A 26,891-nucleotide genomic window follows, 5' to 3' on the forward strand; every position below is an offset into this window, starting at 1 on the left:
CTCATTCCTATGCAAGGGACATTTTTGGTACGAATCATTCATTACCGGTTGGCTGACAGTGGAGCAAGGGTGAGGAAAAGGAAGCAGAGAGCGGTGCGCTGCCCTGCTCTGCCTCCTCCAGGTAGGACACGATGTCCGAGGGAGTGCCCTAGGAGCACCACATTTATTTTAATGGCATGATTTGAGAAGTGAGATCTGAACCGGCAGTGAGAGCAGCAAAGGGAGGACATGTCACAGTTATAAAAATTACACTGAGATAAATCAATAGATGGAGGAAGAGAGATGGCAAAGTCAGACGTTGTTCCTTTGCCCACAGGAGAAGGAAACAATGCTTCCATGGTCATGGTTGTTTAACACGGAAAGGGAGCAAAGACCAAGTCAAAGAGGAGCTGTCAGGAGCAGGTCACAGCCATCAGTATGGGCTGGTGGACCTGGGTTCAGGCTGGGGGACTGGTTCAGACAACCACTGAGTGCCAGACATGTTCTGGCATGGCACTAATTAGCACCTTCTCGACAGACTGAAAAAAAGTGTAAGGAGCAAACTGATTCACAGCAGCAAGCAGCAGAATGCTGGGCTAATGATGTGAAGAAGTGCCAGTCCAATCTGAAGAGGAGCTACCTCCCAGAAGTGCTAGTTATGGGTTAGCTGGATACTCTGTCTCTCACTAAAACTAAAAGTTCTCATTATGATGGAAACCCTGTTTTCTGTCTACAGAATACTCAAACAAATGTGGAACCAGTTGTACCAAAAAAAGAGATGGATCCATAGCAGCTCTTCCGAAGCTTCCTTTTTGAATCTTCAGCAACATGTATCTGCCCAGAAACCTTTAGTGTCTCAGTTATTCGTATAAATGATTTACACTCTGAGTTCTGTATTTCACGGGGTTAATGCACAACACTACCCTGGCTACACATACAAATTAGATGTATAGAGCACTGCTGGGCTTTGTTCTGATAAACAATAGAAAAAAGCTGTCTGTTTGTGTTCTCTGGCTAGCTGGCAAATGGCTTTCTTGCCTATGTTGGAAATGTGTAGCTGAACTTAGGACTGGATTTAGTCAGTGTTTGCACAGTGCTTGGTTCTTCCTATGTGTGGTGTGGATGTCCTGACCCTGAGCCAGAGATGAGCTAGGAAAGTTGTCAGTGGATGCAAACATTGGCTCCCAAATTCCAGAGGTAAATGTTCTGACTGTGAATCTAAATCAGTGGCCTCCAGACCAGGGGACACAGCTCTGCTTTTCCTGACTCCCTCTCAGAAAGATGTATTCTTCTTTCTCTTTCACAGGAATACACCATTGATATCTTCTTTGCGCAGACATGGTACGACCGGCGTCTTCGTTTCAACAGCACCTTGAAGGCCCTCACACTGAACACTAACATGGTGAGCCGCATTTGGATCCCAGATACCTTTTTTAGGAACTCCAAGAGGGCTGATTCCCACTGGATAACCACTCCGAATCAGCTCCTCCGCATTTGGAATGATGGAAAAGTGCTCTACACACTCAGGTATGTGCAGAAGGTAATATAGCTGGCTGCTGGGGTGAGGAAGCAAGGAGATGGTCAAGGCAGCATTTTCCAGCTGTTCTGGGACAGAGTAGTGGAGATGGTTCCCAGTGCCGATGTTGCAAGACATGCAATACTGGTTGCAAAATGGGCCTCCTCTTCCTAAGAAAAGAGCTCCCCCCAAAATGTTAAACTATTTTTCTGTATCGTACTGAGACAGAAGTCAGAAGTATAAATGGTTTCCAACATGAAAATTGTTTTAATTTTTGTGTTGGTCAGCCCAGTCATTTTGATTTGATAATAAACATCTGTGCTTTTCCCATAAATTCCCGCTCTCTGAAATGAATCTGAAAAGCTCACTAAACAAAAAGGCTTGTTGAATGTGAAAATTAGATGTTTTTCCTCACTTTGAAAATATCCAAACATATGCTTTGTTTTGCTGCTGTTTTGAAATGTTCCTGCAACTAGACTGATCTTCAACAAATTAGTGTCTCTCTTTTAAGGAAGCAAGAATCTCTCTGTCACATTATGGTGTTGAAATCAAACCACCTTCACTAGCACAAAACATCAGCCTCGCTCTCTCTCCCTTTCTCTCTCAGGCTGACGATCGAGGCTGAATGTCTGCTCCAGCTGCAGAATTTCCCAATGGACACTCACTCCTGCCCTTTGGTTTTTTCTAGTTGTGAGTATCCATATTTTAAAAATAGTTTTAGAAGGCAAGCAGAGAAACTTCAGCACAGTAAAACTCTTTTTAAAGGCGATCCTCTTCCCTTTTATCTGCATTTTCACCTGATTTCTGTGTTCCTCTTCGAAGGCCATTACTGATCACTCCCTAGAGCATCCTCCCAATCTTGGTCTAGATGAGGTATTCAGATACAGTTCACAGCACCTCTGAGTTTCTTCTTTATCTGGGTGGACAGTTGGAGGTGTTTATTTCACTGACCTTCTTGTCATTCTGACATCCTAAACAACATATTCTGCACTGCAACTTCATTCTCTTCCTGCTCTCCAAGGGGACAGAGTAAGGGAGACTCCAGCTTTAAGTACTTTCAGTACCCAATGGTACAGAAATGCTGTATCTCCATTAATAATTTTGCCTTTTTGCACTGAGAAATTCCTGTCCTCATGCATTGGTTGGAAATCTGATTTACTCATTGTAGTCCTGTTTTGGCCTCTCCTGCTTCCCCTGCCACAGAGGAGATGCAACTCACATGGCTCTAGGTTGCTTCTGTAGGAAGCAACAAGCTGAGGAGATACCATTGCTTCATCTTTTGCCATCCCTCATTCTTTGCTAATTAACTGTACATGCCATGAATTCTTGATAATTAGAAACACACTTTGATTTAGCTGCCAAGCTTTGCTCCTTTCCTCCTCTGAGGAGCTTTCTTGTAGGTGTCAAGGTCTCTTCTTCACAGTAGGCTTGTTTCTTGCCAAGAAAGCCAGAACCAGGAGAAGCCATACTCCAGCCTGCGGGAGCCAGATCTCCTTCTTAGTGGAAGACACAACCCTTCATCTCCATACATAGATCAGCTCCCAGGTTGAGAGGTACAAAGACCCAGAGCAGGAACAGCCACGTTTCTTCCCACGTTGGCAGCTCTGTATTCTTGGTGTACTGTATATCTAGGAAGGAAGAGTAGCCATGAGGACTGGTGAAGGCCACATGCTGCCAAGGGATGCTGAAACCCTTAAAGACTTCATGCTAGGGGAGTCCTGCAACACCAACTCAAGTCTGATTCTCACCACTGCAGTCCTCAGAAAGGCTGCATTTCTAGCATTGCTCTTCCCTTCCGTAGGACTGAAAGTGGTCAACGAAGGGAGATGCAGTACCTGCACCCATTGAACGCAGGGACGCCTAAGGTGATCTGATCAAGGGCATCAGAAATATCTACTTCATGTTTACATAAGATCTAGAATATGATGCACGTACTTTTGTAAACCAAAGTGGTGTATGAGAGGGAGGCACACCATGTACTCTCTTGCTAATGTCTTTCCCCTTTCCCCAGATGGCTACCCACGTGAGGAGATTGTCTATCGATGGAGACGCTATTCCATTGAGGTCTCTGACCAGCGCACCTGGAGGCTCTACCAATTTGACTTCACAGGGCTGAGGAACACCTCGGAAGTTCTCAGGACTGGAGCAGGTGAGGCAAAGAGAGACAGCCCACAGAAACACCAGCACGTCAGAGACCCTGTAAGATGCAGAGGCCACCAGACTGCTCTGTGGATGAAAGGGGAGGTCACAACAGTACGGTTAGAGGAACATTAAGAAAGGAAAGATGGACCTTTGCTAAAAGGAGCAGAAGTAATAAAGATGAAAGGTGCACTGAAGCCAAAGCAGTGTAGGCCAGAACACAAACACTTAGGAACACTTAGGGGGTGACAGTGCTGATGTGAATGAAGCTATCCCTAGTCAAAGGATTATGAGGAAGAAGTATGTGGATGCTATGTAGATTCCTGAGTGATTATAATCAGAACATGGATGGAGAAATCAGAAATTGAAGACCTCAATTCTGTCTTGGTCTTTCCTTCTGTAAAGTGGTGTGAGGCCGAACATCTGAGAGCCAGAAGAAATGCTGCATGTGTGAAGGAACAAAGAAATGGAGGTCCTTCAGCTCCTCACATCCCCTTTCCTTTCCATAGACAACCAAGGAAAGCCTCTTCAGACTGCTGACTATACAGTCAAATGTATGTGGTTTTTATTTTTCAGTCCCCTGAAGCAGCAAGTTCAAGCAGTGCTTCTCCCACCCTGGAGAGACCTGTTATTGCCAGTCCTGGCAGACAGCCTCTAACTTGGATAGAAAAGCAGCACAAAGCAAGATGAGGAGTTGTGCATTAAAAGTGTCTTGAATGCACCAGTTTGCCATTTGTAATTCTCTTTCTTCGTAATTGCTTTCAGGCTCCATCTTAACCCTAGAATTGTCGGCTTGTTTTCTTTCAGTCTTCACTATAAACCTCTGAAAAAAAGGAAGAACTTCAGCTGTGAGTTGCAAAATGAACAATTAGGATGTCTACCACCACGTAACTTTTTCGGGGGTAGAACCAGAATCTAAGAACTGATTGAAGGACACCTTCTTTGTCGCAGCTCAGGTAGTTAGTTGACAAGATAGGCCATGTAGCCTTGTTATAGCTAAAAAGCTTTCTACAGAAAAGAAACCATTGAAGCAATCAGCTGAAGATGAATACTCTCCTGAGTTTCTTCCCTGAAACTTTCCCCAACAGAGTGCTTTTCAGTGTGCATGGCCAGCCAGCTGGCCAGTCAGGCAAACACAAAATCAGCTCTTAAATTGGTCATGAAGCCAGAAAGTCATACAGCCACAGAGCCCACTAACTGCTAAAACAGCAAGCCAGCACAATGCCAGCCTACCTCAACCAGGCACATTGCTATCTGTGAAGCTAGGAAGCGGAGCAGTCACAATGTCAGGCACAAGAACAGCCAGATGGGCACTTAAAACAACTAGTAAACTGCAACAGAAATGCTCCAAATTCTGAAACTTTCTGTGCCTTAGTAAGCTACATGTTATGATTCTAGTGTCTCTTTCACTTCTTGTTTTCTAGGGGAGTACATGGTGATGACAGTTTCTTTTGACTTAAGTAGACGTATGGGTTATTTTGCCATTCAGACCTACATTCCCTGCATCCTGACTGTTGTTCTCTCCTGGGTTTCCTTCTGGATCAAGAGGGACTCCACACCAGCCAGGACATCTCTGGGTAAGAGAAGGACTGTTTCATGTATGTTGCTTGTTGACTACTGCTGCAACACTAGCAGACTGGAAGTGTTGGAATATGGAAGCTCCTAGAGCATTTTGGCATTGTTCAGCTTAGTGAAGTCCATCCCTCTTTCTTTTCATAGCATTGTCCTTAAGCTCAGCTGAATTTCTATCTATCTGTGCTTGCCTGAACTACTTCAGTACTGGACTTCTTTAAGATGGCAAAAGACTCATTTCTTGATCTAAGTTCTGAACACAGTCTTCTCAAGCTGACAGTGTTATATTCTTATGCTCAAAAAGGGAGAGGAAAGGGGTGTACTGTGGCATTGCAGCACTGACTGAAGATCTCCAGCCACATGCATACCTTCTACATCTCCTCATCACTTCCCAGGGGCTCAGTGTAGGTCCAGTCACATGAAAGTTGTAGGGTAATGAGCAAAGTTGCTTGGCCATAGAAATAGAATCCCAAATTCCAGCAAGAGCTGGAAGCTCAGTAGGTACAGACTTTGTCAATTACACCATAGTGGAAGCTCAGAGAATGCCAACAGTTCTACCTGTTGTTCAGATCTGCTCTGCAATCTACAGTGGCTCTCTGAGGCAGGATAAAGCTCATGTTGATTGAATCCTGCTCTGATAGGAGCTAAAGAAAGCTTTACAAATCTTTAATGCACTTCAGCTGCATCTGTATTTTGCAGAAAGCTCAGCTTCCCAGTGCTGTCCCTCCAACCTGCCCATCTGACTTTCCCTGTTATCGAAGGTAGCATTCCTAGCCCTGCCTGCAGGCCTTGCAGGGCGAGGAGAGACACGGCACTGTCAGCATCAGGCAGGGCTACTCAGAACCCATCCATTCTGAACATTCCTTCCCACCTCTCTATCAAAATCAATTTCTTTAGAGTCCTGGATAGGGTCAGGAGGAAAAGAAGGGTGTCATTTCCAATAAAGGTGAAGGTACACCATAGTCCATGGCTGTGGAAGGAGTGAACAGCAAGAGGCAAAAGGGCTCCACTGTGGTGAGTGTGAGTGTCTCAAAAAATAGAGGCAGGCTCCCACAGGAGGCAGGCCTTTGCTGTAGGAAAGGATCTTGGCACATCAAGAGTAATGTATTCTTCATATATATGATCCCCACTACATTTCAAGCCCACTGGCCTACATTAAAGTGATGTTAACTGCACCAGCTCCATTGGCATTTCAGATATGTAGGAAGTCACATCGCAGTTGCTAATACAAATGCAGTAAGAAAATATGAAAATCTCGTGCTATGCTCCCACCCCGAGCCAATGGGGTGAGCACCTGTCTGACAGGTGGATTTAGAAGAGTGCTAGAGAAAGAGAAGCAGGTGAAATTCCACAGCTTCCTCCACATTCTAAAAGCAGTAGCTGAGAGAACAACACCAACTCTTGGAGCTGATCGTGTGTTGGTTCCTAATGCCTGATCTCTGAAAACAGGTTTGTGAGCACTAATGCTACTTAGAAATCCATTCCAAGCCCCATTTGAGCCACAGGAGATTCATTACCATCTCCCATCCAGTTGATGAGCCATTGGGCCAATTTTATCCTGGGGACATACTCAAAGGGAGAACAATTCATCCACTACCTGCCCAAAGACATCTGCCTAGCAGTTATTTCCTAGCATCCAAGACATTGCACTCTGCATGCAGCCTTAAACAGAGTTCAAGTTCCACGCTCCTTTACCAGTACATGTTTATAGCCTGTGCAATGTTCTGGTTTCAAACAGTTTTTTCCATGGTGTGTTGTCAGAGGTTACTGCAGGACCAGAGTCTGGCTAAGTAGAGCAAAAAAGGGACCAGACATCTAAAGGCTTTTCTCTCCCACAGGAGATGGAAAATTGAGGTGTTTGAGGGACTGAGAGCATACTGAAGACAGAAGTGCTTTTCTTCGTTACCTGAACTAGCTTTTTTTTCTCTTAGGTATCACCACTGTGCTAACAATGACCACACTGAGTACCATCTCCCGCAAGCACCTGCCCCGTGTTTCCTATATCACAGCCATGGACCTTTTTGTGTCCGTGTGCTTCATCTTCGTCTTCGCAGCCCTCATGGAGTATGCTACACTCAACTACCTGGTGGGAAACAAGAAGCCACTGGAGCACAACAGCAGGAAAGCCAGACTGGTAGGTTGAAGTAGCCAGCAGAGCTGCATACTGTTAGAACTCCAAGTCATTTAGGAATCTCTCTCCTAAGCCTGCACTGGAAACTGCTGAAGTTGTTCAGTGCCTGACATGTACTTTGTTCATAAGGTTTTCAAACCAATCTGTGTGCTGGGTCAGAGCACTTGAAATTCAGACATAACCAGAAAAATCCCCCGAGACTCCCATAAAACAAGAAGGTCTCTGTTGGGGCCAGGAACCCTGTGCTCAATTGCTGGAGAGCTTGTCAGTATAGTTTACATGACTAAACATAAATGTCCACTTCAAGATAGAGCAATCCACGCCCAGGCTCTTCAGTCTTTATAGATTTAATCTTTAAGGATTACATAAGTATCTTAGGTCACAGAGATGCAAAGACTTACTGTCTTTTGTGGTCTGTCATCAGAAAATCTGCTGAGTGCGGAGACAGCAAACCCAGAGATGCCATAATCCTCTTGAGATCTGCCTAGGCTTAGTGCAGATACATCTGACACATCAGATGAAACAGGCCTCTGAGCCAACACACAACTGAAAACAAAAAGATTTCTACCTTCCCACACTCCTTTCCCAGCACTAGTGGAGAGAGGTTAAGAATTGCAAACAGCCTTGCCCCAGCTATCCTCCAGCAGCTAACAGCAACCAGAAGACATACCTGGACTATAGCTCTGCCCTCAGAGACAGCAGAACTCAGGGGAATGAGGGAAGGGGCTAGTACAGCTGGAAAGCAAACACCCTGCTTGCTGACTATGGCAAAGTTGGGGAATCATAGCAAGTAGACTTTTGCTGCCTAAATCTGTGCCCTAGAATGCCAGGGAGGAAACTCACAATCATGCAGGTAACTGCCAAATCTCCACAGTATGGCAATCAGATGCAGAGAAGGGAGATGAACAGTCATGTCACTCCACTGAACTGTGCCTATGTCATGAACTGACCAACTGACTGTTGAATAATTTTTGGTGTATAAAACATGTTTTCTTGCATTTTCTTTTCCTTTAATCCATTTACCCTTCCTCATTACAGCCACCTGCTGGCGCACAGGTGATGCCATCCTTTACTGCTATCAACATCAACATCAACAATATCATGCACTGGCCTCCAGAGATAGAGGAGGATGATGATGATGACCCTGGCTCTCCATGCCTGGAAGGAAAGGAATGTGAGAGGTTCTTCTGCTGCATTGAGGACTGTCAGACAGGGATGTGGCGGGAGGGGAGGGTCCGCATTCATATCTCCCGCCTGGACTCCTACTCCCGTGTCTTCTTCCCCACTGCCTTCCTGCTCTTCAATATTGTCTACTGGATTGCCTATCTCTATCTCTAGCCATTCTTCCTCAGCTGGAATGGACTGGAGGCCAAAAAGATGAACTCTTCAAGGAGCATAGAGAGAACAGTGTCTCTTCTGTTTAGTTGATTGTCGCTCTGAACATTCCAACCTTCTTCCAACTCTCTCATCTCTTCTAAGAAGAACCAGACAGCCTTTTTTTTCCTTCTTTTAACTTTTTTTTTTTAAACCTCCAAACCTATCTTTTTTAAAGAACCTTCCCTTCCCCAAAACCCTTTCTCCAGCACCACCAGCATTTGGCTCCTTGTAAGATTGCCCAAAAATTCCTATTCCCATCTAAAACATTAGGGATTTTGTCAAGAACAAAAACCTTAATGCTTCATTTTTCCATGCATACCTACCCCAAAATTCCATGAGAAGTGATTGCAAATGGAATATTCTGTATAGTTACTACGTCTGCAGAGAAAATAAAATGTATTTTACAAATTCTGTACCACCTACACCAGAATAGACTTTGTGGAGTGCTGAGGGCTTGGAGAGGTCAGAAAGAGAAAGAATGGTGAAAGAAAGCGATAGTACAGGTTTCCCAAAGTAACTGTACTTGACTTGAATGTTTTGAAACTGAGAGTGGCACAGACAAGGATGGAGTAGCCACAAGCCTCCACCAGCTCCTTGTAGGATATCTGTGGAGCATTCCTATTGCATCACTTCGCTTGCTGTATCAAGTGGCATCCAAGGCACTCACCCAGGGAGGCATTTTTCTTCAGGTGGTAGTGAAAAGCGCTTCACAAGTTTTGGAAGGCCCATCTGCTTTACTGGAGCAGGCTTTTCAGGACTTGTGTTGACACTCAATTTATGATCAATACTTTGAGCAGTAAACACAGCTTACACTGAGCATAGCCAAAACAGGTAGAAAAGTCCTTGTGCTGTGAAGACTAGAAACAGACCCATGAATCCATAGAGCCGTAGATGTCTTTGGCTTGTCTCGTGTGATCGGGGCCCTATTCTATCATACGTGGTAGCAGGGTAGTGCTTTCATTTGCAAGGACACTTGTTGAAACCATCAGATCTGTGCATGGTAGTAGATGCTAACTTAAAAATAAGTATTAGAGAAAGGAACACTATCAGCTATAAGTGCTGCACTTATTGGTAGTGGAGAGAGCAAGTTCCTGCAGCTCAGATGTTTACTTCCTTTTTTTTTTTTTTTAATTAATATTTAAATTAAAAAACAGACTTCGTTAAAACTGAATGAATCCTTCCACTTGTCACTAATCCCTACCCCTTTCCTTCCCAAAACGAGGAAAGGTAGCAAGTGCTCCTTGGTAGCTCTCTTACAGATCAGACACAGAGATGGCTGCTTTGCAGGACCCTGGTCCACTACAGTGGAATTCTTCAACAGACCTAAAGAAAAGAACTAGAGAAATGCAAAATATAGTCTCAACTGGAAAGAAACTGCATGATGTAGAAAGGCAAATTCAGGTCTAAGGTATAAATCAGCTGTCTCCCCATTTATACCAGCTGCTGAGGTGACCACAGCATGACTGTGAAAGGTAGTGTGCCATTAATGTTTGCTTACTCTGTAAATTACAAACAGAACCAATCTTTTTAAGAACAGCGTGTATTAGACAAATTGCTACTTAAAAGGCTCATCATGAGAAAAAAAGCTGGCATGATTGCAGAGAAAAGGTAGGAATGGTTGGCTCTTCGGACAGCTAATGGGTAGGAGGTTTTATATATTCTTAGAGAGCAATTTGATCTGGTTTAAAGATGGATTTTGACATTGTTAAATCTGATCTGAATAATGAAGTGTCATGTTTAATTCATTCATAAATACAGCTTTACCTTGGTTCCAGAGAAACAGCTAGAGTGCCTAATTAAGTATACAATAGTACAACACTCAGCTAAGTATAACCTAATGGGGTCAGACCAGCATAGCTCTGGAAGGGGAAATTGTGCCTGTCTAACCTGTTACGGTTCTTTTAAAATACCAAGTAAGAGATAAAGGTTACCCAGAAGCATAATTTGCTTAGCTACTCTGACAGCTTCTGAAAGGATGGAAAGAAATTATGGCGGGTGGTTCTAACTAAGGAAATTGATTTAGCAAAAGAATTATTAAGGAGGTTCTAATTAGAGGAAATTAACTGAGGAGAGGGGAAAAAGAATTGTTAAGGAGGCTCTAATTAGAGGAAATTAATGTTTTAGAGAGAGACACACAGAGAGGGAGAAGTCTAAGAAAAGAATCAAAACAACTTCCAGACAAGGAGGGCTGCTGGGTGACAGTGCCAACTCCCAGCCAAGCAGGTTGATGTTCTGCTCCTGATAGCAAAGTACTATTAGATGTAGCAATAGAAAAAGCTCCTATGACTCAACTGTACTCAGACAGGGAGCTGAATTAGATAGGGACCTGTGATCTCAACAGGAAAGAGCATCTTAGATTAAAATTGGCTCATGTGACAGAGTCTGAGTGAAGCATGTCTCCAGATGTCAGAAGATAATTGCTAGTGTGTGTGTGGAAGGGGACACCCTGGTGGCAAGCCAGGGCCCATGCCAAGTATGATCATTAACAGAATAGTAGTATAAAAGATATGCAGGCAATGTAGGCTGTGGTGAACACAGGCAGCAATACCTGGAAGGGAAGCATCCAAGACAGGACTGCTGGACAAGAAAATTTATTATACTTGCCCAAAAGAGTCCAAATATCTCAAACTCATTGCAGCTTCAGAGCACTTGGGAGCCTTGATGGATGAAGATGGTCATCATGGACATCAGAGTAAAGGTTTCAGCCCTGAGAGCAGCAGCATATTGAAATTAGAACTCTAACAGAATAAGTAAGTCAGGAGAGAAGCACAGTGTACAAGTGACCTAAGAGGATGACAGGGACTTGAGCAAAGTAGACTTTAATGATTATAACATTTCACACCAAAAAAAGACAAAGCCAACACACACCTCAGTTATTTAACCAGTGATGATGAATTTGATGGAGAAAAATAGCCCAGTGTGGGCTGGAGCACAAGGAAACTGATTACTTAGGCTGGGTAAGGAGGAGGGAGGGGGCTTTTTGGCATAGGGAAATCTATGTCCATCACAAATAGCTCAATAAATAAAGGCATGCACAAATTCAAGTACGTTTTTAGGTAAGCTTCGACAGTTTCTCAAAAAAGGAAAGCCAAGAAAAGATTTTTTTTTTTTTTTAATTACTTTGCAAAGCTTCCATTTCCTAAAAACAGGTGCAGGGAATATGGGGCACAGAGACCTTCAGCAGCCTGAATTCGTAGCCGTATTTGAGCAGGCATGGGGAGCCAAGCCCTACTGCTCCCCTCCCAAAACTGCTTCAACCACCTGCCTTTCCCTGCACTCTGTAGTTTCTGCCATCAAGCTGGAGTGCCTTTTTCGTGTTGTAGCATCTTTCAGCCTGGGACAGCTGTTGCCTTTTCACCAGTCTGACTAGCTTGCTCCAGGGTACACAGCCCAAGAACATCTGGCTAATGATGGGGACTGAAAATGATGATCTCAGCATTTATGTATGATGGTTTTTGTTTAGAAGATGAAACAAGTCAGAAAAAAAAAGTTGATTTCTCATTTCTCTCTCTCCAATTCCTTTTCCTCCAAATTATAACAGATAAGGAACCATTTTTAGACTGTAAGCTCTTCAGGGCAGGGACTCTCTTACTGTGTATTTGTATGGAGCCTAGAACACTAGGGTTTGATCATTCATTGAGATTTTGGGATGCTACTTATTATAGATAATAAACAACAGAATGGACTCTCTGTCTCCAATGACACTGTCTGTCTACACATTTAAGTCATCCCATTTGGACTTAATGAACTTGCCAAGGGGACACATATCACTGCAGACACATCCTCATCCACAGCATGAAGGGAGGCTGAGGGAGGGACCCTGCCTCCAAGAGGACGCAGCCTATATGTGCCACCTCTCATGCCATTATATTATCCCCTCTCTTCCTTTAATTTTTCTCTGGGACCATGTTTTCTACGTTTCTTCCTGCCTCACACCAGTCCTGGGGTTTTCCCAGTACATCAGTGTGCGTTTTGCCATCTCCAGGATCATTTCTCCCACGCGTGGAGCAGGGCTGCAGCAGGGCCTCCCCATCGTCATGGAAACCATTAGGCCGCGGAGCTGCTGCCAGCGCTCAAACTATAAAATCATTGTGCTTCTAATGCACTTTTTTATTCTTTTTCTTTTTTTCTACCTTTTGATTGCTAACAGGAGGTGTTGTTATTTTTACTCAGGTTGTGGTGAGGGACTGTGCTGCTTTCTGAGCAAGGCTGGGCTGCCAGCACATCCTGGGGCTGCTCCAGCACATGGGCCAGAGGGCCCCATGGTTCAAGGCCCTTCTTGTGTGGGTTTCTTTCTCCCTTTCGTGCCAGACTCCTCATATTAAGGAATGCCATTGATAAAATAAGATATTCTTCTCTTTCTGTTGAAATGTACTATGTCTCTGCCCAAGCCTAGAACAGCACAGCAGGCAGACACGTAGTCATTACTCGCCTCTGGGCTTAAGCTCTGATCTAGAAGGAGGGGAAAAGATCTCTGCAGGCTCAGTTCACACCATCCTCGAAAGGGAAAATCTCTCTTCTCTCTCTCTAGCACACATTATATCCCTTCAAGATTTGACAGTTGCCAAAATGTTAAAAACATGAGATTGTGAATGAAGGGGGGAGAAAAAGCTATATTAAGTCGTTACTTTTTATATTGCTAGAATATATTCATAATGTCTTCCTCCTAATGCTTCAGATTTATGGGCTCTGGGAAGATTGAATTTAAGTAGAATGAGCATGGCCAAAATTTTTTCAAGCTCTGTGCTGCAGCACAGGAAGGGTGACAGAAGCACTTCTGCTTCTGCCATCGTGGCAGGGGCTTGGGGTGGACACTGCCATCCAGATGACTGCGACCCTACACTAACCTTATTGCCCCTGCTGCTCTTTGTCAACTGAGAGAGATTGTGTGACCTCTTCTCTCCAGCAAGAGAAACTCCTTTTGGAGAAGAGGTGTCAACTGACAGCATAGCACACCCTCCAACAGCTCATTAGCAGCAGGATGTACCCCCTGAACTGGAAGGGGATATAACATGGCTAGGTGCTTGGTGTTCCCATCAGACCGGGTGAGAAAACCAGGAAGAATGCCTTATTGCCAGCAGACCTTCAATGAAGAGGTATGTTTAGGAAAAAAAGTTTTTTGAAAGGGTTGTGGAGAAAGAAAATTGACCCTTCTTTTTTTTCCCTCTCCAGAGGAATCTCAGGTTTGTGCAGCTATTTTTTTTTTTCCTGCTGCTGTTGCAGATTCTTTATATTATTGCCAGACATGATATTACCATTCTTACCCTTCTTTCCCCGTTTTCCCCAAATAATTGAGACCAGGCCCCAGCCATCTGAGACACAATTCTGGCACCATCTGAGCACATATGACAGTTACAGCACTGCAGGATGGGAGAGAGCAACTGAAACTTTAATAGCTGCTGTAAGCAGGTCGGCATAGCAACATCTCCAGAGAGGGCTCTCCATGGGGTCATTTCCATTCACTTTAAAGCCCACTTGGGCTGTTATAGAGTGGTATAAAATGGACTCAGAAAAGCTGTTAATTAGGATTAGCAGCTTTAGGAACATCAAACCACAGTGCTCCAAGCTGAGCCATTTATTTGAAAGAACTCAGGTCTCTTGACTGCCTTCTAAACCACAACACAGAACAGCACATGTCAAGGCACACAACTTTGGTGTCAAATGACAGAACCACCTGGTTAACTGTGAGAGAATGCTCTTACCTTAGCTGATGAGTAACACTGCGGCACCTCTCCAGCAATCAGATGACCCTTTGCTGGACTCATATCGTCAGCAGATTTAAGAGGTACCATCAGCTGTGCAGGAACAAGGGAAAAAAGTAGTAATGTAAGTTGCACATGGTGTGAAATGCAGTGGGCAGATGATGGGTGACCCTGGCTTAAGTTTCTGGCTGATATGTATGTCATAACAGGGCTATAGGGCTCCAAAAGAAAGCAACTACAGTGAACAAGGGACACCTATGGGTGTCAGCATGCTCTTTCAAGCCCAGTCACAGACTCCAGAACAAAACAAACTAGTGACTTGTGTTTCACAGCTGCTAGAAAAAGACTTTTATTCGGTTGCCATAAATTTTCTGCCCTTCGTCAGTCTGCAGCATTTCTGGCTTGTGTCTCTCATGTGTTGCTGACCCTGACCAAACTCCAAAGGCAATCTTTTCAGATACCTCCTCTTCCTAGATGCAAGGTGAAACAGAGACATTCCCCTCACATTATTCTACTTCTCTTGGTGTTTTCATTCCCTCCAGAGTAAATCCCTATCTGACCAGAAACAAGTTGGAAGCAAAAATTCCCAACAGACAGCGTAGTACCATCTTCTTTGCATATATCACTCTTCCTGGAGAAACACATCAGGTCTGGTCAAAGAAATTCTTGTGACACCATTTCAGGCATTCTGACTGTAACCTGTCTTTGCCATAATAGAGATCTATTGTTCCTCCATGTAAATGTCCTTCACCAGTAACTCTATCACAGCGCTTCAGCCAGCCCTGAATAGTATCCAACAGGGATCAACATCTCAGGGAAGAAAGCCAAGACAAAGTGTAAGAATGAAAAAAGCTGCAGAATTTAGTGAGCTAGAACTATCACACTTCAAAAAAGGAGCATGTACAATGCTAGCTGTCTACATTCATGAGTAATCCCAAGTGCAAGTGATTTGGCCAAGCAGATACTAAACCAAAAATCAAAACAAAGTACACAACTCTTGTGGAACCATCTCAAAGTGCCTGCATGCCCTCTTTGTTCATTGCAATACATAAGCCTAACAGCCCAATAGAGAAACATGCTGAGCTTATTCAGACATTTCTCAGACATTTCTCATGATTTCTCAATATTCTGTTTTCAAGATATTCATCTGGCAGCAAATTAGGAAAAAGCATCTCCCCCTAAACCATCTAGAGAATACAAAGCAAAAAAGTAAAAGACAGGGAAACTTCTAGAATCATCATCTTCTTTCCTTTCCCTCTCCCTTTCCAGCTCTGCTGGTAGCCCCAGCATTATTCCATGCAGCCTGAAACCAGAAAGTACACATTCCTTCTGAAGGCATAAACCACTTTAGTCCAGAGGAGAAAAGAGGATTTTTAAAATATAGGTAGACAGACTTTAATTTTACATAAATAACAAAAGAAAAAAGTGATCGAATATAATGTATCTCTCTACTTACCCACCTTGCATATGTTCTTCTGCGTTTGATGGCCCACTTATGCCAAGTGCATGAAATAAAATAAACATCCCTTTCCCAAAACACCTGCCATATTACCCAGCAGACAAAGAAACAAACAAAAAACGCATAAGTGGATACAGCAAAGAGAACACAAGAGCACTTGTGATCAATACAAAACAAGCCAGAGTGACTACACATACATGAAATCAAATGAAAGAAAAATAGCCTGATGTCTACAAAACAGATCTTCAGATCCAATTGTGCAAACTGTATGGTGTTTTTTGTTTTCAGTATTTTTTGCTATGTTCTACCTCATATTTCAAATTTTGGCTTGATCATCAACATTTACTGATCAAAAGAGAAGACAAAAACTTACTCTGGGCTGATATATTTTAAAGAAACACGTCTAATTCCTTTGGCCAAGTTTTCAGAACAAACGCATTTGTCCTTGAGATAAGTTTTATTTGATCTGTATTGATATTCACAAAGTAACCCCCATCTCCCTGGCTGAAGAGACTGAAATGTTTGCCGCAGAGATTTCAGATAAGTCATTAACACATGTCACTGATTTCAGGGGTTACAGAGTCACCATTCTATGTGGACTATACACAGCCAACGTTTGTACAGTACTTAGGACTTGAATTTAAATTCAGCATCAGTCCGTATGTTTAAAATAGGAAAAAACTTGGCAGGCTGAAATACAGTTCATCATATTTCTAACATGGTTTCCTCATTGAAACTTGTCATCTCCCAAGGAGCTTCAGACTTTGGTCTAAGGGTAGTACCAGTGTACCTCCTCCGAGGATGCTCTGATGCCATCACAAGACACAGGAGGTTGCTCTCCCTGTTTGTTCCAGAAGAAACCCACATCACAAACACACATTTTTTGTCACCAACTATCTCTTGCAGAAATAGCTTTCACCTGCTGATTGTCTGGGCTCATCTCCAGGGAAGAGCTTGTCCTAGTGACTCTACAAAATGCCAAGTATTTAGATCACAGGAGAGACCTGTGGTGTACATGATGATTGCACTGGACTGTACAGAGCATGCTGGGTTTCACTATTGCCGGCCAGCCACTGTGCCAGGTACTCCAGGAGCCTTACAGCGAGGGAAACAAGAGAGGCTCAGCAAGGGTCGCAAGGGAACAGAAATGCACATGGCTGACACCTGAATTTACAGGAAGAGCAAAGTATGTGTTTAGCAGTCGTTTTACCCAGGAAGGCATCTGGTAACAGCAGATAAAGCATTTGCTCTCACATGTAGTTCATGACTTTGGGTCAAGCAAGCAGAGCAATAAAAACGAAAAATCCAAAAATAACATAAACGTTTGGTCATCTAAAAATGTGTCAGAAGAGAGACAGTTTCTCACCACGATCAGATTCTAGGGCAAAGCCAGTCTGCTCTTTAGAAGATCAAACTCTTTGTAGGCTGCCTAAAACAAACTCTATGAGGATGAAGCATGTGGACTGCGCTTTGATGAAAGTAAAGAGCGTTCTGACCCCAGGATGCACATACCAGCATGCTGTGATATCTCCCAGACTCCTGTTGAGAAGAAGGCAGCAACTCTTAACACATACCTCTCCACAGAGCCGTCAGACAATTCCTCCAGGACATCTGGTATCTGGGAGCAGGACCACAGGTCCACACTGTACCCCCAGAGCAGGTCTCTTAATTCATACACTGTGCTCAGGAAACCTGATTGAAGGCACCTAGATTTCTCACAGAAGCTCTAAAACTGAAGAACAAATATTAGATTCAGGCATTAATACTCCATGTTAGGTAGTCCAGGCATTGCACTTACGCCTTCCTCCATACTAACAGCATCTAACTTCTCTGGCACAGCCAGAGCTAGGACACAGTCCTTAGCAGGACCTGCTCAGTGCCTTCTCTCTTCATCCCAGCAACTGCTGCACTGTAAAGGCAGATTATTATATTGCCAAATTTATTTTAGCTATAACTGGGAAAAGTAATCAAAGCAAATGCAACAGCTCAGGAGGAATCAGAGTAGGATTAGACGTTTGTATGAATAAGAATAACTTCTGTACTTTGACTTGCTGTGATAAAAATAATAACCTCAGTGTTCGTGCTCCAGGGCAGAAACCTGATCTCTGAACAAGATGTTAGGAATAAATTTCCTCTCCCAATAGCAGTTCCCAACTGCCCAGGCCGTTGCATGGGGATGCCATCTTACTGGCCACTGCTAGTGGCCGCAGCTATAGGCAAAGCTGGGTGGGTAGCCAGCCTCACCATAAGTGAGCTTTTGCACTAGGAATCTCTTTGCTTTGTTGGTTTGTTTCTGTGTGGAAATGGCTCAGAGCTGCCCCTCTGCCCCTTCTCAAGCCGAGCTGCTAAGCTATAACTGCCTTAGCTTCAGCTGATTAATAAACTGGCTTGAGACTGCTGATCTCTTTGGACCATTAAACCTTTCCCCAGCGACTAGTCATTAATCCCCCAAAGACTTATCCTAGATGAGGTTGTTGTTAGCCCCATCAATCCTTTTTAAGGCCTCTGTTTGCAGCAGAAAGGAGCAGGGAAGGGGGGGACAGCATGCATTTGTCAGGGCTTGCCATCTGTTCCCTCAGGTTACAGACAGATTCACAAAGCCCCTGCGTGCCAGAGCTTAGCATTTCCACAGAGGTGCAGACTGTCACTGTGCAGCAAAGACCATCCACCAAAGAGCAAGAAACTACTGCACCAGACATCTGGAGTATTAAGCAAGACCAAGAGAAAAAGACAGCATTTGTTTCCTTAATTGCAGTGCCTCTGGCTGGGGCCAGAAGGCACCATAGCATACGGTTAACCATAAGAGTACTTGCCGTATCAATTTCAGCAGAGATGCTTTCAAACAAACAGGTTTAGGACATGAATTACCCAGAGCATTGCTACCTCTAGGCCTGAGCAAGTCTCCTTGTTTTCTCAGTTTCTGTTTCTAATCCCGATGTCTTCATTATAAAACAGCTCATATCTTCAGTCAGAAGACTGGATTTGCTTTATTGATGACTCTGGAAAGTGACATTTCCTCCATTCCAGCTAATAGTTCCCACACAATTTTTCAGTCTCATCCCCCAGTGTCAGCATACTATTCCTGATAATGTTTCCTTATCTCTTCTGGGACTGTCTGATATCCCCGAATTTTGTTACCACAGGCCACGCTTCTGAGCTTGGTAGGGGGGTGGGTGGGATCAAAGGTGTCAAACTTCACATAGTAAAATCCAAAGCTCAACCTGGATTCAGCAAAGAAATCACACCTGCAAAATCACTGTCAAATATTTGTTTTCACCTAAAGATTCACAGTTGTTTGTTTCTTTCCCGTCTCTGGAAAGTCACAGCCTTTGAACTGTGGGGTTTTGAATAAAAGAACGGGGCATGCTTAAGCTCAGATTTTTAGAGAGATACAGGTGGAACTAAGATACATTTGTAGGACTTCAAACAAAGCAAACTGTGCCCTGGTCTGATTTATGCTACTGCAGATTGCTGTTTCTAATGGCCTGCAAGGCAGGGGAGAAGGGACAGAGTACACTGATGCAAAACTTAGCCATGGACATTGGTTTTCCTCTGCAACAAGTTGCATCAAGGATGGAAGCTGTTAAAGCCAAATGTTCAGGAAACATCAGAAAGAATATGCTGATAGAAGACAGTTTAGATTGGTAGCTTGAGATAACTATGATGTCACTATTACCATGGCACGTCCAAGGGGGGAAATGGGAGGCCAAACACCTGGAACCAGCACAGCTTAGATGAGGACATCTCAGCCCTCAGTGCTCTGTTTTTCTTCAGGTTTCCCATGTGGCTATGACAGTGTTGCTTCACATCTCTGTGCCTTAGCTGTCAGCTATACTTCGAAGACAATCATGCCAGTTCTGTTATTTCAGTATCAGACTTCTTTGGCCAGCAAGTGTATCTTACCATCAATAAGCCAAACCTTTACAGGTCTCTTTTGTATACCCTTTTACCTCCAGCACTGTCCAGGATTTGGCACTCTAGCCACTCATCACCAGATTAATGTGAACACGAGACTAGAGAAATCCTTTTAGCTGTAGCAATGACTTGGCTGGTGCTGAGCGCACCACATATTGCCAGCAACAGCTGGACTCCATGGGGAGGGAAGGAAAAGAAAACAGCCACACGCACACGCACACATCATCAGTCAGGCTCCTTTTAAAAGATTAATGCAGCACACAGAAGAAAGCTTTTCAGATCTCAATTCTTCACATGATTATATAAACCTTAACTCATGTTGCAGCTACCGCAGACCTGTGTTTGTTTGTGAGCATTAATAGCTACTATCATGTTATAATTAGACCAGAGAATGAAGAAACCCACAGGGAAATGGAGGAAACCCCACACTGCTCAAATCATTTAAACATTCCACTCAGGGAGACAGAACACCACAGAGGAGTTCTGGATGGAGAGAAGGGTTACAGCCATCAAAAAATTGGTTCTTCGTCTCTTGAGTTCATGCAATTATTTATGGTTATTAATTATTTAGGATGCTATACTAATAATTACTACAAAAGAATAATATCAGACGTTGAAATAGCCCTTTTCAGCCCCTGAAGATTTCAGAGGGCCTCACAGATTCCAGTGTAGCCTCTTTCTTTTCTGCCTGTGGTCTTAGGCTCACTGCTGCACCCATGTTGGCCCAGCAGCGAGGAGAAAGGACCACCCCAACCAGGGCCCCACTACCCTCTAATGTAACTACACTAGTTACATTAACAGGATCCTGGGTTGGAGGGTGATGAGACCTGCCCACATGGGAGGGAAGCAGGGAGCATGTGCCCAGAGAGGTTGTGGATGCCTCACTCCTGGAGGTGCTCAAGGCCAGGCAGGATAGGGCCCTGGGCAGCCTAATCTAGCATTTCATCTAGTGGTGGCAACCCTAGCAGGAGGTTGGAACTAGCTGATCTTTGAGGTCCCTTCCAACCCAAGCCATTCTATGATTCTGCTTGGTTTGGCTGCTGAGGCTTTCCTGGAAAGACTCACTAGGTGCCAGCACAGTGGATAGAAGAACCCCAAGGGACTACTAAACCAAAGCCTGCCTGAGATCAATGGGAGACTGTGGCCTGAGACTGCTGGCCCTATTTCCCATGCTTCTGTTGGCACCTGTCTGCATGTGATCCTAAAATCATTTCAAGAGATTGGAATTCACCAAATCCATCACTTATCTTTGTGCTAGTGGCTCCCGTGGCCTGCCCTAGGAGTCCTCATATTTGTAGCACAAGGCTGTCGGGGAACTGTATTCCTCAGTTGGCAGTCAGTGGCCAGAGGTCACTTCCCAACCCAAACCTGCCATCCAGGGGGTGAATCCTGGGGATCCCAATTTCCTTCCCGCCCAACTTCTCATCACATCAAGTTTCCCCTCACAAGTAAGGATTTAACTCCACCAGTAATTAACATAATTTACAATGCCCAAACCTTGAAGAAATACCAGTTGACCCATAGCATCAAAGAAACAACTCTGAAAAAAAGAGGGAGAATCATCCCTCTTTCTCCACTTCCAGTCGCTCCTTCCTCCCCCAGAGCAGGTCCCCAGTTCTGCTCGCAGCAGTCGGGTGCTTGGTGTGACCCAGCAGGTCTCTTGGCCCAGCCTCCCGGGGACTTGCGTAATGGGAAAGTGTCAGAGATTAGAGACAAGAGAGCAGCGACTGCAATATAAAAGCAAACTGAATAATTAAAGAGAGGAGCTGTTCCTCGCAGAGAACAAAATGAAAGAGTTGTGTGATTTGAGCAGAAGTGACCTTTACACTTCATTACAAGGAAGTGGCGTCCTTATAAGGTTATTAATATTTCCAGCTGAATTAGCTTAGGTTAAAAATGGCTCAAAGGAATGAAGAGGGAGAGGGAGAGTGTGCACAAAAATATATCATTCTGTCTTTTTCTCCTCCTCTTTGCTTTTTAGCTCTTTTGTAATTTGCTGAATTGAAAGCAGAAGGGCTGAGTGGTCACCAGGAACAAGGGTTCATTAGAAAGGGTGAAAGCCAAAGAATGACCTGGATGACAGCTTTTCCCTCCACGTTGGCTGTGCTTCAGAAAGAAGTCTGTGTGATGCCTCTGCAGCTGCTTCCCTATATTCTCATCTAGAGGACAGAACACATCTTCATTCACCAAGGTGTAAAGGCATCGTTGGTCTGATGGCCAGGGTCTGTTAAAGTCAGTGGCAGAGCTTGGTGCTGCTATGCTTGGATCAGTGCAGAGGATCACCAGGATGAGCTAGGGCATTGCAGATCTCATACCTGCTCTCAGTGTTACTAGTCACTTTCCTTTGGGCCAACTGATTCCCTTTCCTGCTGTCCTATGAGGCTTCTTCCCACCTTCATCACTGGGCAAATAGACAACTCTGCTCAGCAAATTTGACCTCATCAGATTTTGGAGGTGTTTACTTGCTGGGACAATAAAGGGACATATATCTCCCAAATGGAGAAAAAGCCAAGGCCTTCACTAGGATTATTTCAACAGAGAACAGCCCATAAAATGCCACTTGGAGCAGAGCTGATGCTGTAGCTGTTGGAAGGTCATACGCAGACACTTTTCTCCCAAATGTAAGCACAGAAAAGGACTTTTACTTCAGCACGTCCCAGCAGACACAGGCCCATACAGGCTTACAAAAGTATAACTGCCAGTAATGTTCCAAAGCATTGGGTGAATTACATAAGCAAAGCTGAACACAGCAATCAGAACCTAAATCCAGGCTGCCATTATGATGCTCAGAGCCTCGTGTACACAATTGTGATTTTGCTCAGATCAGTGTCTCATGTTAGACCCATCACTTTAATTCTAGATGGAAAAGTGCTGCAATCTCTAAAGCCCATCCAGATACCCAGTTGTTTCTCCCCAATTCTGACCTCAACAGCTTCTTTTAGTGTGCTCTCTTCCCATTGATAACAGACTCACCCAAGCAAACAGAAGAAAGAAACATGAAAACAGGTGTGCATCAATAAGGAATGAGGATAGTGTGGTGGAGCCTGCTATCAGTTTCATGGCTGTGTCATTCCTGCAGTGGTTGCTTCCACACCATCCTCCCTGGAGGCACAGAAGATCACCTCCCCCTGCTCCACTTGTGTATGGGGGCTCTTACAAATTTAATGTAAAAAGAAAAAAAAAAAAAAGAAAGGTTAGGCTTTTGAGATCAAGAAATGGACACCGTGGCAGCTGCTGCTCCTCCAGTGACTGCTGAATCACAGCCCCTCACTTATTTATAGGCCTCCCTTGGGTGCTTGCAGCCGAACAGATGACAAATGCCAAAGAACATCTACTCTCACCCCCACAAGGTGTTGTTATCCTGGCTGTAGGGAAGACACAGAGCAACTAAATGACACACCTTCAGCTACACCACACAGATGTAGCAGAGACAGGCAGAGGACTCAAGATACCTCACCACCCAGCTAGTCCTTCCAATGTCATCTTTTGTTGCCAGCAAATGCACAGGCTTCGGTCTCTCACCCACAAGATTTAGCTGGTGCCTATTACTACAACTCAGCTCCAGAGTTTTGAATGTTATTTTCATTCTGAAGAAGGGTGATACAACTGCAATGGAAAAGGGGACAGTAGAGCAGAGGACTTACATGAGCTCTGTAACAAGCAGGAAAAAGTCCCAGGGATGGAGGTCCAGATGCTGATGGTGCAGATGGAGAAACAGGAGGAGATATTGAAGCCAAAGTTTCCTCTTTTTGCTGGAGATGTGGGATAGGCAGTGAAGAGTTTTGAGGGTAAAAAGAAGAAAATTCAGACCTAAACTGGTCCTGATGCCAGGAGAAGGCATGAACGTGAAAGAAAGGGAAGGGAGAGGCTAAGCCTCCCCTATGCTGGGTCAGGAGAGCAGGAGTACCTTTCAGACATAGGAAGCTGAGCTGTACCTCCTGCTGCCCAGCAGGGCATCCCTCAGCCAGCAAGAATCAAACAAGGCAGCTCTGCATCTCCTGCTTTTTCTCATTTGTCCTTTCAAAAGACAGAGAGCCTGAGCAAATCACATCTGTATAAAACAGTCTTACCTTCTTCAAAAGTTGTACCTCCAGCACTAGCATAGATGGATACCCAACTTTCGGTGGTAGCACCAAAACATGTTCCTACTGTCTGCTTGCCCTGTATATTAAAAGAGAAAGGCAAAATCTATCCAGGCTCCTGCCAGAGCCCCAGAATTGTACGTAGATCCCAGTGAGAGAAGAGCTAGGTGTGGTGTGTATTCCTGGTGCTACACAGATGGCAGAAGTCAGAGTCAGCCAGCAGGATCGCCGTTATCAGTGATGATTCACAGGCCATAAGATCACAGCTTGACACGTAGATGTTACTGGGATATGGCAGTCAAGGGAAAACTTATTTATAAACAGGGGAATTAAGACTGCTGAGGTATAGTCCACATGGGAGCTGCTCCCTGCTTCACAGAGCAGAATGGCTCCTTAAAAGACACAAAAGGCTGCAGGATCCTGCTGAAGGGCTTGATAACAGGGACTGGGGCACTTAGGGAAGGTATGCATAACCTTGTCTTCCATCACAGCCAAACCTGGTCTGGCCTTTCTAATCATGTTTTTGGGGTTGGCCGGACGGCTCTACTGCCGCTGGTACGTACATGCCTTTTGAACAAATCTGAGGTGGCTATTTGGGATAGACGTGTTTCCTGTGAACTTTATGAAGGGCTGAAAAAGTAGCAAGTTTTATTAAAAAAAAAACAAGCAAACAAACATGGACTTGTTCCAAGGAAACACAACTGTGAAGCAGTAGAGAGAAGAAGCAGGAAAGGGTTAGGACAGAGAGATGTGAGGTGAACTCTTGCTCGTCTCAGTAACCAAGTCCCACTTTAACTTCACTAGCACAGAAAACATTAGCAGCAGTATCTCATCATCTGAAGACTGTGACATGAAACTTATCTTTTTTGCTTGCTTTCACAGCAATTTTGCACAATGTTTGATTGCTGATGTGCATACCCAAATTCACACAGCCCTCCCATCCCTCTCTCTCTCTGCCTACTCACACTCTCCCACGCTCCTTCCATGCGTCGCTCAGGATGAAAAGGGATTTAGAAAGATGCAGGGAACATTTACAAGCCAGTCATCATTTCATTTTCAATCTAGATGGACACATAAGCATTTAGAGAGCAGGCTGGTTAGCATGTGGGGTGAATTTCTGCAACGGGAATTTCCCATCCCCAGAACAGGCAGATCAAGAAAACTTCAGTGATTGCTGTTGGCTGGGCATTGTAAGGCTGGATTTGCACTCAGACAAGGCAAGTGCCATGACTTCTGGCTCAGTGCTTTGTCCATAGACTGCACTGCAAAACTAATTCAAGAGCTGTCACTGCAGCAGACCCAGTAGAACTGAATATGATCTCAGGATAGGGAGTTACCTTTGTCACCTTAGAAAGTGTAGGAAGGTGGGAGACTTACAGCTCTGGAGATCCACAGCTTGTACCTTTCAAGATCACCAGTTACACTGAGATTGTGTGAATAACTGCAGTTTTTTATGAGCTGTCTAAGCAAGGTGTGAAGACCTGATTCTGTGAACTTGACAGGAAAATACCTGCAGCACAGGAATCTGGTGCAGGTGCCACCAGCAAAGAACAGGCAGAAAAAATCCCCCCGTCAGCAGCCATCCAGGACTGATAGGGCACAAACTAATCAGATTTGAGTGAAAAACTAAAGCAAGACTCCCCCCTCTAACAGAGCTGCTGAGAAGCCATTTAGGGGAGTGCGTCACCACTAACATCATCTTGTCTCCATGGAGACCAGATTAACAGCATGGTGAGAGATGCTGCACTCCTAATCTCTCTGAGAGACAAGAGCATGCTAATGCAAGAGACTTTCAGACATCTTTAATCCAAACTCAGGGCTCTCCTTTCCATGTTCTCTCTAATTCTTCTAGAGACTAACATTCCATGCAGCCCCAACCAACAGAAAGTATGTAAAAGCAGGCTATAAGAAAGGAGACAGACTCTTCAGCAGGATCTGTTGTGATAGGATGAGGGGAAATGGTTTCAAACTAAATGAGGGGAGATTTAGACTTGATATAAGGAAAAATTTTTTAGAATAAGCGTAGCGAAGCATAGGAACTGATTTCTAAGAGAGGTGCTGGATGGCCCATCCCTGGAGACATTCAGGATTAGGCTGGAGGGGTCACTGAGCACCTGATCAAGTTGTAGGTGTTCACTGCAGGGGGCTGGACTAGACAACCTTTAAAGGTCCCTTCCAACTAAAACAATTCTATGAATCTATGGTCCAATGGGACCAAGACATTCACATACCCACAGCCTCTGCAATCTCTTGCTAAAACAAAATCTGCCCTCCCTCTGTATAAGTTTATGTCTTAAAAATATACAACTTAAGTACCTCATTCACCATGCGCAGGTGGCCTGCAAAAAAGATGTCTGCATCTCACAAGAGCAACAGATAGTTTGCCCAGTGTAAAGGCACGCACAGTTAAGTTTTAGCTAAGGACGCTGGTAATGACTTTCACAAAGCTGAATTTGATTGGTGTCACTGCCAAGAAGCACCTTGCTATATATGCTTATTGTCATATTCACCTTGGTTGTGTTGAGTTTTGGTTCACATCCATCAAGAAGATGAAGAGAGCAGTACAGCCTAGTGGGAGCGGCCACACAGCACTGGGCAATGCATAGACACTCACCCTGGCTGGATCTCCACACTTCAATTTGCTTGTGAGAGGCTTTGTGTACTCCAGGGCAGGACGAGTTCTGTCTGCTGAGCTGAAAAACATATTGAAGGCTTAGCTACTTTCCTGTTACTTCCAGGAGTTAAAAGGAATTTGACTACTTGTTTTCTTTTATTTTTACCCAAGTTCATTGTCTGGAGATTCCCAATGAAGTCTGAAAGCGCCAGAAAGAACTGAAGGAGTTTGACCAGGAAAGTTCAATTTGATCTGTTTCATTCTCATTCCCCCTGCCAGAGGCGTTGACGATGTTCTGCATGTCCAGAGGCACAGTCATGTTTAAGTGTTCACACAGCCTCAACCCAGAGGGTTGAAGCTTGTAAGTCAGCTGTAGTACAAGGTCTCACCTGAGTCAGCCCTCTG

At 44.3% G+C, this 26,891-nt stretch overlaps 1 protein-coding gene across 1 annotated transcript in view; it reads left to right on the forward strand.

Moving 5' to 3' along the window:
* Window positions 1-12,828, forward strand: part of LOC100543628 (gamma-aminobutyric acid receptor subunit gamma-4) — a gene marked incomplete at its 5' end in the record, with an annotated part of 30,726 nt that extends 17,898 nt beyond the window's left edge. The window contains 6 exons of the mRNA XM_031554727.1: window positions 1,286-1,506; window positions 2,103-2,185; window positions 3,507-3,644; window positions 5,059-5,211; window positions 7,138-7,340; window positions 8,376-12,828. Of these exons, the coding sequence (XP_031410587.1) occupies window positions 1,286-1,506; window positions 2,103-2,185; window positions 3,507-3,644; window positions 5,059-5,211; window positions 7,138-7,340; window positions 8,376-8,675 (1,098 nt within the window). The remainder of the gene's footprint in view (window positions 1-1,285; window positions 1,507-2,102; window positions 2,186-3,506; window positions 3,645-5,058; window positions 5,212-7,137; window positions 7,341-8,375) is intronic.
* Between the last annotated feature and the right edge of the window lie 14,063 nt (window positions 12,829-26,891).

Source organism: Meleagris gallopavo, chromosome 9 (assembly GCF_000146605.3).
Source record: "Meleagris gallopavo isolate NT-WF06-2002-E0010 breed Aviagen turkey brand Nicholas breeding stock chromosome 9, Turkey_5.1, whole genome shotgun sequence".
Classification (NCBI taxonomy): Eukaryota; Metazoa; Chordata; class Aves; order Galliformes; family Phasianidae; genus Meleagris; species Meleagris gallopavo.